Raw genomic sequence first — 14,023 nt, 5'->3', positions numbered from 1 at the left:
TCACTAGGGTCGCTCTTGAGACAATCATGTGCGGATATGTTGAAACTTGAGGGAGGCAAAGAAGAAAGTTTGGGGGCAAAAGTTATGTATTTACTTTTAACAATGTTAAGCGTGAGAAGGTTTTGTCGAAGCCAGTCTTGAACAATCTTTAGAGCATTTTCAGCAACATTACGAACCTCCTCCCAAGTTCGGGCATGGATAATCAAAGCAGTATCATCGGCATAAGAAATTATTTTACAGTTGTTAAGAGACAAATTACACAGATCATTTATGTAAATTAGAAACAGGGTAGGTCCTAAGACGCTGCCCTGCGGTACGCCAAAAGTAACTGGTTCAAGCTCACTAACAATATCATCAATAACTACACACTGCGTACGTTCAGAAAGATAACTACCAAAAATATCCAGAACAGAGCCACGAATACCACAGCGTTCCAATTTAGATATAAGAATAGAGATAGAGACAGTGTCGAATGCTTTAGAGAGGTCTAAAAAAAGAGTAACAGATTTCGTTTGTTCTTCAAAATTTTTTATTATGCTATTGGTCAAAGACAACAGAGCATCTTCCGTGGATAGGCCACGTCTAAAACCGAATTGATTTTTTGATAGTATATTATTGGTGTTAAGAAAAGTAAGGAGCCTATTATTTAACACTTTTTCGAAGATTTTAGAAATAGCTGAAAGCACAGATATTGGGCGGTAATTAGAGACAACATCTCTATCTCCACTCTTGAAGATCGGGTGGACAACTGCTCTCTTAAATACAGTAGGAAAAATGCCTTTTGAGATGGAAAGGTTAAAAACGTAACAGAGAATAGGAACGAGTATATGCCTCGCCGATTTAAGGACAGACGTGGGTATCCCATCCCAGCCAACAGCACATTTGTCTTTAAGATTGCAAATAATTTTGTGGATTTCATCATTGTCGATACTCAAAACTCTATATTATTGTTTAATTAATTTGTAACTATTTCTGGAATTCGGTCAACATTCTTCAGTCTAATAATCTTGATAATAAAACTTTAATCTATACATATAATAAATCTGTAGAAGGGTCAATTCTGTGCATTGAAAATATTGAAAAAATAAATACCAGGGGGTGTTACTGGATCGATACCAAACCCAAATATGTAATTAAAAAAATTTTTGTCTGTCTGTCTGTCTGTCTGTCTGTCTGTCTGTATGTGAAGGCATCACATGAAAACTAGCGGTTCGATTTCGATGAAACTTGGTATAATTATACCTTATTATCCTGGGCGTAAAATAGGATACTTTTTATCCTGGAAAAATACGTAGAAAAAAATTAATCTTAATTTTTCAGTTTTATCCATAGACGTTGTTCCGTAGAACCGCGAACACACGTTGCGTATCATTATAGGTCTAGCCGTATTTGCATGGACAGGTTGCGGCTGGTGTCCCACAACACATAAAAATTCTCTAAAGGACCTCTGCGTGTTGGACCTGTGTCCCCACGTAATCCTTCCAAAGGACCGGGTATCTTCCTTATGGCGGTACCAGTGTATTATGGAGAGAGATAATAAGCTTCATATTGTTTGACTATATCGAATATATTAGAATATAATTAAACTGATATCGATATCCTCATTTTTTATTTCTTCCTTCAGGCATATCAAATAAGTAATGGATAGTAGACGATTCAATCTCAATTTATGCTATTCCAATATAGGAAAATTACATTATAACTAATTTACTTAATTACCTCCACTCTAATCTATTAATAAAGAAATTACACGACTACGACTGTTGAGAGATATACCTAAATGAATGAAACTTTCAGGTGCGCCACCGCTACCGATAGCAGCGAAGAAAAACTCCTCCCGCCGAAATGCTTGGGGTAACCTGTCCTATGCTGATCTTATTACCCAAGCCATCACGTCTGCACACGATAATAGACTTACATTGTCCCAGATTTATGAGTGGATGGTTCAGAATGTGCCATACTTTAAGGATAAAGGCGACAGTAACTCGTCAGCAGGTTGGAAGGTACGTCTCTATAATAATGTTCTTTTAAAATTAAGTAGGTACATATGTATTTATAAATCAGTGCTTTAATCAAGTGTTAAACTAGCAATCGCATAATTTAGTCGTTAACTCACACATACAGTTAATAATTAAATTTTTCTTAACTTACACGTGCTGAAATATTATGACGTAAAGTTCATTCAGTAGGGAAAAGTTATAGTGCCTCGTTTCATTTCAATAAAGATTAGGAATAAAATCCTTCCTACTTTATGTAAATTAATGTTCTTAAAAAATTTAGACTAAAATAATTGTAATTACTAGACTTGCCTGTGAACTATATCATGTTGAAAGAACTAGCAGCCAATGCTGAGTATCAGTAATGAGCAGTATTAAAGTATTTTTAACCGATTTTAACTCGAGCATTTCGCACGCTGCACGTGGACAATTTGTTTTAAACGTACTAAAGCAAATTAAATTTTTGTATATATCTAGTACTTACTCATATTTTTTACGCGGGAATATTCATGGCCTATTCTGAGAATGCAAATAATGTAGGTGTGACTTGGTTGTTGTTTCTCTGGGAATATATATATCTAGCTCATATAATAAAAACAACTTGAGTTATAGCTTTGTTTCTCAGAAACACTACGCGTTTTGGTCGAACTGCGCAGTGGCTCACGTTATCTCAATCCGAGCCGCGACACGACTGATATAAATGATAATAAAGACACTATTACCCATTTAATCCATGGAGCTATTCTCGACATGATCGCTCAGTTAACGTTTCATAACCGTTACGCAAGTGGCGTTCAAAATAAATTCCAAATATAAACGTCGATGGAACAACAATTATTGGTATAGTGTTATTTATTTATTGTGTTCCAAACAATGTTTTGATACAATTACAAGAAATAGAAAAAATGTTAAGTGCCATTTTTGTAAATGTGAATTTGCTAAATTGTAACTAATACCGAGATTAACTTTACTTCGAACTTGGTGACCTTCATGAACGTATCCGTGGCATTGATTAATATTTACGCATACAATAATAGCCGTTCAAGCGCCGCGTGTAGTTGATGGCAAATCGGTAGTTATATCTATTGTAATAATGGTTATATTCCGCTACCGCGTGCCATAATTGTGTGCCTTTTCGATTAACAACATGTTAAAATCGTGTGTCATTCTCAAGCTACGGACGAGCTGACAAAATGCAAACAATACGGCGAAAATTTTCACAAATGTATTGAAGACAGAAATACCTTTAGATCCATTAGAATTTAAATACATCATCATGTTGGATCCGATAAGATAGTTAATTCTAAACTCTAATACTGTTTATTCAATCGTGTTTTCATTAGAAACGCATTGGATGATTATATGACATGCAGCCTGGAGGGCAATGGTTACCTAAGTCTTGTGATTGTAGATAAAAATAACTAGGTACGTTAAAAATAATTTAGATGTGCTATTAATTATCTAAATAAATTGTAGTAATTAATAATATCAAAACTTTTTTTATACTTTTCCGTTTTTGAAGTCGGTTGTTTTTAACGTAGTTATTTTAATTGAATACTTTTTAGTGTATTTTTCAACACGAATCAAACGAGCCCAAACTCGATAAAGTTGAGTATTGACTCAATTGCTATTACCGAGTTCCTATGGCCACCTTCCGATTCCATCATCTAATCTATGTCATGATAATATTTCACCACTACCAATTTACATACTTATACAAAATTTCAGCTCAATCGGTTACCGGGAAGTGAATCAAAGTTACTTGCTACATTTCAATTAAGTCATCGAGATCAGACAAATATGCTCATAACATTAAAACTAGCGGGCTTATCCGAATAACAAAAGAATCACGTAAATCGGTTCAGAAACCTCGGAGAAATCGGTGTACATACCTACTTAAAAAAAATATACTGGCCGAATCGATAACCTCCTCCTTTTTTTTGAAGTCGGTTAAAAATAGATACGAATTAATAGTGATCATAGTCTTAATGAAAGATAAGAAATGTATTCTTTCACGTAATTAGAACTAATCTGAGTATCCTGAATTGTGTGAAACCTGGGATATAGGTTCTAAATGGTAAATGACGATACAATATTCGTATTCACAGTATCGATGTCACATTGGGCCCAGCTGAATAACAAATGGAATGCTACCGTTATAAGGAACCGTTAGACACCTTTCGCAAATCTCCATATATCCTTAAGCGCCGCCAAAAAAACTGACTACTGATTGAACTATCTTAAAATAAGTCAATTTTAACGGAAATTTCCTCCTTCCTTACATTGTAGAAATCTTTACTTCACACAAGTATATATAATATGTATATACTTTGAAGTTCTAGACTTCAACATAATTATCACTATCATCATCAACATAGTATAAAACAAAGTCACTTTCTCTGAAAGATTTAAGCGTACAAAGAAAGGGACATAGGGAAATAGGGATATTTCCCTATGTCCCTTTCTTTGTATGCTTAAATCTTTCAAACTACGCAACGGATTTTGATGCGGTTTGTTTTTAATAAATAGAGTGATTCAATAGGAAGGTTTTAGTATATAATGTATTAGGTAATAGGTTAAGCGGGCGAAGCCGTGTGCGGTAAGCTAGTTATTATATAATATAATAGATGTACGCATGAATGAATCGTATTTAGAAAAACTGAACCCAAATACCAGCCACTTTGACTTGAATATTAAAATTAACCCAAACAAACTACTTCGTCATTATAATTATAATGATTTATCCTTATAAAAGCATTTTAGTTTAATATTTGCCTGGTTTAGCTCAGCTACGCGTCGACGTGCGATTGCAAAATTTATATAAAAAAAATGATGATCATTCAAATTTTTAGTTATATAATATTTAATTTCTAGTTTTTGCATTGAGTCTGCAAAACTCTACTTACTTTTCGAGTAAATTAGAAGGAGGAGGCTCCCTAACATAATTTCTGGCACTGAGAGTGAGAGACCGGGACCGCTACCACAAGAGTAGAATGTGCCTCTACGGTGCTAGCCGCGGCCGTAATAAAGTTGAATATCGCGTGCGCTCTATGATCGCGTTAGAGCACGAAACTAAATCTCTTAAGGACGTATTTACAAATTGACGCGCATCAATTTTAGGTATTGAGTCTTACTACTACACGTGCACGGCTCACACACACATCGAAATGCGCGAAGCGGCGAAATTATGAGTAAACTGACACGACTTGATAATTGAGCTTATTTTTATTGCTATGTTTTTTTTAACTTTACTTTGATTTGTAAAGTTTGTAACGTTGAATGGTCACAAAAGTAGATACCATTTATCTAATTTCATTGGACAGTGATTGTTTGGTAAACAAGTACTTGCCAAAGTGTACTTCGAAGACTGGTACTGGAACTCATAGACGAGTGGAGCTAGGTGTGCCGAGTTTGGGCTCGTTTTGTTAAAAAAATTATACTGCGTCCGTATAACAGGTATACCTGTTATCTATGGACGCAGTATAATTTTTTTTTAATTGTACCGATTTCGTACAAAATCGATATCTCAGGATCCTTAGGATCACAAAACAGGAAACTGTTACCAAAATTTAAAAAAGTCAACGCCATTTTGATTTTTTTTGTTATTGTACCGATTTCGTTCCAAATCGATATCTGAGGATCTCTAGGATCGCAAAACAGGAAACTGTTACAAAAATTTGAAAAAGTCAACGCCATTTTGAAATTTTCTGTTATTGTACCGATTTCGTTCAAAATCGATATCTGAGGCTCCCTGGGATCGCAAAACAGGAAACTGGTACCAAAATTTTAAAAAGTCAGCGCCATTTTGAAATTCTTTGTTATTGTACCGATTTCGTTCAAAATCGATATCTGAGGCTCCCTGGGATCGCAAAACAGGAAACTGGTACCAAAATTTTAAAAAGTCAGCGCCATTTTGAAATTCTTTGTTATTGTACCGATTTCGTTCAAAATCGATATCTGAGGATCCTTAGGATCACAAAACAGGAAACTGTTACCTAAATTGAAAAAAAGACAACGTCATTTTGAAATTTTCTGTTATTGTACCGATTTCGTTCAAAATCGATATCTGAGACTCCCTGGGATCACAAAACAGGAAAATGGTACCGAAATTTAAAAAATTCGGCGCCATTTTGAAATTCTTTGTTAATTGACAGATTTCGTTCAAAATCGATACCTGAGGATCCTTAGGATCAAACTCAGCTCTGCTGGTTACGCTGGCAGAAAGATTCGACAGTTAACTGACATAGAAACTGCAAGAATTGTATATTTTGCTTCTTTACCAGCTGAATTTATTAAATTTTGGTACCAGTTTCCTATTTTGCGATCGTAGATCCTCAGATATCGATTTTGAAGGAAATCGGTACAACAAAGAATTTCAAAATGGCGCTGATTTTTTAAAATTTTGGTACCAGTTTCCGGTTTTGTGATCCTAGAGATCTTTAGATATCGATTTTGAACGAAATCAGTACAATAACAAAAATTTCAAAATGGCGTTGACTTTTTTTATTTTAGTAACAGTTTCCTGTTTTGTGATCCTAAGGATCCTCAGATATCGATTTTGAACGATATCGGTACAATAACAAAAAAATCAAAATGGCGTTGACTTTTTTAAATTTCGGTACCATTTTCCTGTTTTGTGATCCTAAGGAGCCTCAGATATCGATTTTGAACGAAATCGGTACAATAACAGAAATTTTCAAAATGGCGTTGACTTTTTTTCAATTTTGGTAACAGTTTCCTGTTTTGTGATCCTAAGGATCCTCAGATATCGATTTTGAACGAAATCGGTACAATAACAAAGAATTTCAAAATGGCGCTGACTTTTTAAAATTTTGGTACCAGTTACCTGTTTTGCGATCCTAGGGATCCTTAGATATTGATTTTGAACGAAATCGGTACAATAACAAAGAATTTCAAAATGGCGCTGACTTTTAAAAATTTTGGTACCAGTTTCCTGTTTTGCGATCCCAGGGAGCCTCAGATATCGATTTTGAACGAAATCGGTACAATAACAAAGAATTTCAAAATGGCGCTGACTTTTTAAAATTTTGGTACCAGTTTCCTGTTTTGCGATCCCAGGGAGCCTCAGATATCGATTTTGAACGAAATCGGTACAATAACAGAAAATTTCAAAATGGCGTTGACTTTTTTTCAATTTTGGTAACAGTTTCCTGTTTTGTGATCCTAAGGATCCTCAGATATCGATTTTGAACGAAATCGGTACAATAACAAAGAATTTCAAAATGGCGCTGACTTTTTAAAATTTTGGTACCAGTTTCCTGTTTTGCGATCCCAGGGAGCCTCAGATATCGATTTTGAACGAAATCGGTACAATAACAGAAAATTTCAAAATGGCGTTGACTTTTTCAAATTTTTGTAACAGTTTCCTGTTTTGTGATCCTAAGGATCCTCAGATATCGATTTTGAACGAAATCGGTCAATTAACAAAGAATTTCAAAATGGCGCCGAATTTGGGTTAAATTTTAAAATGATGCAGGCGAAGCTGCCGGCAAACCTGTAGTATTTTTATAAGTCGACACTATATTATTACATTAATTAATAAAACATATTTTGTAAATGCACCTGCAGGTCACTCCATCAAGTCCGGAGGTAAGGTCTCAACATAACTAACAAAATGAGCCCAAACTCGGCACACCTAGCTCTAACCATCTTTTAGTTCCAGTAGCAGTCTTCGAAGTACACCTGCAGGTCACTCCATCAAGTCCGGAGGTAAGGTCTCAACATAACTAACAAAACGAGCCCAAACTCGGCATACCTAGCTCTACTCGTCTATTAGTTCCAGTAGCAGTCTTCGAACTTTCGAAGTACACATGCAGGTCACTCCATCAAGTCAGAAACTAAATATGAAATTTATAATCCCATAAGTATGAAAAACTATAAATAAAATCTTTCCTTGGTGTGCCTTGGTTGTCGGTGCAGAATGCGTCAATGATCAAGTTTATTAGGTCAAATATTTTGTATACGTACAGCGATCTTTTCGTAAACGAGGAGCTGCTTACAAGCGTCACAGTGTCTACTCACAACGGCGTCCGAGCGCCGACTAAATTACTAAAATATTTCATTACAAATTTTTGTGCAATAAATCAAGATAGTGACAAATAAAATAACCCTTATTTCAATGCAATAAGTATCACGCGTTACAGCTAAATATGTGAAAAAATAAGATTTGATTTTAATTTTTTTCTCAGCCTATTTGTAACATTTTGATTTAGTGATTTAGTACCTTTTTGAGATAGACATGTCTACTTACTTAAAATATTTTTTAATAAATTAATTTGTTTTATTAAATACAAGAAAAATGTTCGTTTATTCAGCACGATATTGTCAATTTTGTGTGAAGAGGCAACGGAAATTATTTTTTTCAATATTATAAACCAAAATTTTCGACTTAAAAATTAGTACCATTTAAAGATTAAGGAGTAATCTATTTATGGTAATTATTAGTTAAATTTGGTTTTGTACTATTTCGCCGCAAAATGCACCGAAAAACTGCTTATTTTAGTCAGATTCGTAAACGCGTCCTTAAGTCTCAATTGTTATTTCGTTTATTACTAAAGTAATAATTGATCTAGAGAAAAAATATCTTGGGATTGGATAGTAAACTATATTTTCTTGCTGTTAATATATATTTTAGACATAAAGTCCAAGTAAATCTTTAAAAAAATGTAATACTAAAATGTAATAAAAAGGCATAATTTTTGAATAAAAAATGGATCGAGCGAAAATTTTACAATTACGTAACTGTCTTGTACATGGAAAGAATAAAACCCAATAAATCATAATATACTAAAGTTCCATTTTGATTGTATGTGTGACTGTTTCAGAATATTATTATGTTTTTACGTTTACCACAAAAAATATAAATAGTTTGGAAAATCCAAAAGTGCACGCCTCATAATCTCATCCTTTACAATAAAATTGATTATTTATAAAGAGTACGTGACTATAAATATAAAAATGAAATAAAATAAAACATTTGGAAAAGTAAAGAAAGCGGTACCGTAATAATTGAGCTATTTTTCTTGTGGCCCCACCTAGATGTGAAACTGCGCAGGTTTAAGGGACTGACTACCAACTTATTTTTTTAAACCTTGGCTTATAGTATAAAGAATCGAGTTTATAATGGTGAATTTTGAGTACACTATAAAAAAAAAGAAAAAAAAAGTCGATATTTTTTTTGTTTATTTAATAACAATTAAACCACATCGAATCAGACCCTGAAAAATGAAAGGGTTCTATTCCTGAGCATACTCAAGCGTAAGAGAAAAAAAAAGACTCGATTAGTAAAGTATTTCGGTCGCTATCGTGTTAACAAGAAAAAGGATCCGCACATACAGACACACGGACGTCCAAGACAGAACTTTTTTAAACTGTTTTTTAACTAGTTTAAATAACAAAAATGACATCAAAAATATCATGAACGTTAAAAATAGTGTTTTTTCTTAATATGTGTGTGTATGTATTATCTTACAAGTGCAATGTATGATACATAAAGACATTTTAAGTTTGAAAAATCAGATGTTTTGCGCGAAGTGACAGTAGTACCCACCTCAACGCTTCGCTTATGAGGCGTGCAATAGGCTATTTATTTATATTGTAATATGAGTTAGTGTCAGCGATAATTAGTCGCTATAATGCATTATATTCACATTAATAAATTTAAACATTAGACAGAATTATTAATCATAGGAAAATTCCAACCGAGACCTTTCTTAACGACTAATTTAGGTTATTTTAATTTGCACAGGTGCCATATTGCCAAGATAAGCAGTAAGCTTTATTTGCATAGTGTATTATGTGATAGATAATTTGTGTGAAGTGTAGTTTCCCATTCATAGTTTGTCTGAATGCGGTTAGGTATGAAAACATTTACAATATTTTCCGGAATTTCCATTTACTTTATTTATGCTGTATACTCATTATTTATTGCAATTATATTATTCTATATTATGCACAATGTTATTGATCTGATAAGTTTTATGGGATAGGTATGAATTATGATAATGTTATGGAATTGTTTAATTATTATTTAAATATTAGTAATACGTATACTATTTACTAGGATGGAATGCATTAGTATGCATTGTACATCGTGGTCTTAACAATATTTGTGTATTGAAAAAAAAAAATAAAGATTAGTGTTTATTTATAAAAAAAATACAACATTAAGTTATATTAATGGAACATGATATTTGTTTGTTGTTAAAATATGTTTAAAAACCAAGATGATAAAGTAAGATTGAAACTGACCTCTCATTTTTGCTGATAGGTGCTCGTTTATGTATACAAAAAAAGGATAGCGATTACATGCGAGCGAGAAGAATACATTAAAAATAAATAATATTTTTAATAAATGATCTTCTATCTCGCACAGAATCGCTATCTTTATTATTTCTGTCGCCCCTTCTGTATTTTTAGTGCTGCTATTTATCCTGTGCTGATAGCAAAAGCGTAGGTTCGAAAAAAAACCCTGCTTGCTTTTTTACATTTTTGCAAACTGTCAAATCGAATTTCCATTATAGTTCAGGATACATCGCCCATTTTTGCAAGTGACTACTATCAAGCTGATTTTCCGTTTGTAGCTTTATTTTGATGAGACACCGAATAATTTCGTGTACGAAACTCTCGATTGTGGTAGCTAACAGAGATAACAAGGATAAAATTTTTTGATTTGATGGTTCTCAAATATTTATTACGCAATTTGTAGGACAATATGTCTGTTGAATTATATAAACATTAACTAAGTGAAAACAAAAAAATCAGCTTGTTAGTAATCATTTATGATGACCTCGTTATCGATACACTTTGGAAAGGGGGACTCTTTGAACCAACCATAGATTTTGTAGGACAAATATTTTTTCGAATAATTTAGGTAATTATCTTGAGATTGAACAAAAAAAAATTCTTTCAGTTAGTAATAAATATTTGAGAACCATCAAATCAAAAATTTTTATCCTTGTTATCTCTGTTAGCTAACTACCACAATCGAGACTTTCGTACACGAAATTATTCGGTGTCTCATCAAAATAAAGCTACAAACGGAAAATCAGCTTGATAGTAGTCACTTGCAAAAATGGGCGATGTATCCTGAACTATTAGCCTCTGAACTGCGAGGGTTAAAATCAAGTTACACACGATAAACCAAGATTCATTGGATTGGTGAGGTTATAATGACATATTATCAGCTGTATTGATATGATAATTTAGACATTGACATATATTTGCTGGATGTGGCATTGTGGAAAATACCTACATATTTTATCAACTTACAAACTTAATAGCAATTATTATGCTAAGCGATGTCTGAAGAACTTCACACGGAGCTTATTTGAATATCAAATGCAAATTAATATTTTTGATACAGTACCTACTTGTTAATAAGGATAATTTAAACATTATTTAATTTGTAATTTTAATGCACATTATGATTAACAAAAACAGGCTCCAAACCGTCATCACCAGTGGCTACTAATTATTATGTATGAAATTTGAATGTACTTAATGCAAATTGGTTTGTCTAGTTTATAATCTTAATTATACTTATCAGATACAAATCATTGTAAATACCTGCATTCTTAACATAATACCGTATCCGTATCTACCGTTTGATATTTAGATCACACTGAAATCTTTATCATTAAATTAATTTCTTATCTCTTTTATATTCTAGTTCGAAAAACCGAAACTTATACTATATTGGAGCATCGGAAGCACTTAAAAGATTCTAGTATAATTACGCCATGATATCGCTTTTCTGCGAAATCTTTCGTATTATACGCCTTCCCTATTAAAACTTACTTACAGACTTTTCCTGAAAGCTTAGAAATGTAACTCGCATATCTTGTTATGGAAACGGACGTGGTTATCGATAAACTTGTGAAATTGTGACATTACAGTAGCTTCGATGATCTCTTCATATACTTTCCTTCTATAGTGTTTTAAGAATTAAAGTGTAAATTTTTTATCTGGATATTATAAGGGGAAGAAATCGACTGACATGAACACCCAAAAATACGTTAATTGTTTAGAAGATTTTATTTAATATGAATTCCGTGACATTTTATGTGTGTTACTGTGAATAGAAAAATTGGAATATTTATACAATTATTAAAATTTAAAATACAAATGGTATTTTATTAATTAATTGTCAGATGCGTCGCGGTTGGTGTCAAACCGCTTCAAAACAGTAAACTTTGACACACTTCAAAAGAAATTCTATGCGGAAATACTTTTTCATTGATATATTATTCAATAAATCCGTCATTTCCATAATATTAGTTTATTGAACAAACAATGACTTACAATCCCTTCATTAAAATGCTTTATATTGTTATGTAATGCGTAGAACGCCTGTGTGCATAGAATTTTAGTTGTATTACATTATGTTGTACAGCACATAAATGCAGAATATGCTGTAGGTATTACTGGTTGTGATGATTTAAATAATAATATATTTACCTATTTTATAGCCGATAATTACTTTAATTAAAATATTTATATACAACAAGCACTAATTTCTGCAGGGTAGATGATATTAACATTGCATTTAAATAATAATTATTGTTGGACAATGGAAAGTTCAGCGGTAATAACGTTTAAGCGTGTAAAGAGCAAATACACATCGAATGTTTATATGAAGACAACGATAGCATATTATGTGATATTCTTGCATTTACAAGGCAAAATAAAACATTAAAAACAAGTTAAAACATTGTAGGTTTATTTTCTAAAACATTCCAGATTAACTTCCATATTCACAATTTTGAGTCTTGTCAGTCTTGTCTTATTAGTCTTATTATATTATTTGTTATAGCTATTATTTCCTGCCAAAAATACCCGATCAATTGCCATGAATAAATTGGCAAAAAAATAAACATTGCTGTACTGCGACACACTTTTACAAGCTTTTTTTTAACTTGAATTTAAAAATTGTAGATTGTACTGACGTTTTACGCATACATGATACACGTGTTAAATCTGTTGACAATACCTATTGCAATATATCTGACTATGTACTTGTTTTATTATTCTCTTTATTAAATTACTATTACCTTATTACATTTATTTATCATAATTTATAGTATCTTGGGAGAAAAATTAATCACAATTATAGGCTCTAACTTGGACACGAGCAAAATAATAAACTGTTCGTAGCTTCTATGCAGCTATGCTTCGTTCTTTAAGATCAAATAACATTCGTGATATCTTATCATCTTGGTAAATAACGACCTAGTGACGTTTTTGATAGTAGCCACTAACATTGGAGTCTGTAGCAACATACATTCGACACATTTTTATTGTTCGATCTACACTACATCATAATCGCAATCTATTTAATACACAGAGCATACTTTGAAAGCAATGGATTGTTATGATTTGTATAAAGTTCCGAAAATAGACGGAGGTGTGACCGCTGTGTGGAACACTGTCCTTGGTATCGCTTGTTTAAACGATATCGACCCAATTGACTCCGGAATCTAGGAAAGTTTCGGTTATTGTTGCTTCAAGAAATAACACAACGGCGGTTTCCATAGGATAAAAAAACATAAAAATGTTAGAGAGAAATTTTTTATTGTGTGTCTACCTCTACCATGATATATAAATTTATAGTGAACGCAAAATCAAACAATAAATAAAAATTTATAATCATTCAGTAAATATTTGAATGTTATCTAGTTCCAAAAGAAGTGCCACTCTTATTTCGTGATATTCAATATTAATTTTAATAACTTTTCGAGTCTTGTACAGCTATTATTAATTTTTTAATTTGTTAGGAATATGTGCAATGTTTTATATGGAGACTATAATAATAAATAATAATTATTCTCCTTATGTCTCAACTCAGCGCAATAACATTATATTTTTAAATGTATTAAGTTATTTATCTTATCAGTATCTCATTAGTCAGTCTAGCAAAATAAAATAATTCATAAAACATACACGAGGCTTTGCATAGGCTCGTGTAAGTTATTTATTGCAATTAAGCATAATGTCCAAGAAATTAA

General features: G+C 32.4%; 1 protein-coding gene across 2 annotated transcripts in view; it reads left to right on the top strand.

Moving 5' to 3' along the window:
• The window catches only part of LOC123693174 (forkhead box protein O), an 87,233-nt gene that overhangs the window by 3,542 nt on the left and 69,668 nt on the right, over window positions 1-14,023 (top strand). For both annotated transcript variants that reach the window (XM_045638149.1, XM_045638148.1), the window contains exon 2: window positions 1,798-2,003. In XM_045638149.1, coding sequence (XP_045494105.1) covers window positions 1,798-2,003 — 206 coding nt within the window. The remainder of the gene's footprint in view (window positions 1-1,797; window positions 2,004-14,023) is intronic.

The sequence above is a fragment of the Colias croceus genome, chromosome 7, assembly GCF_905220415.1.
Source record: "Colias croceus chromosome 7, ilColCroc2.1".
Lineage (NCBI taxonomy): Eukaryota > Metazoa > Arthropoda > Insecta > Lepidoptera > Pieridae > Colias > Colias croceus.
This window is presented reverse-complemented; position numbering and strand designations above follow the sequence as displayed.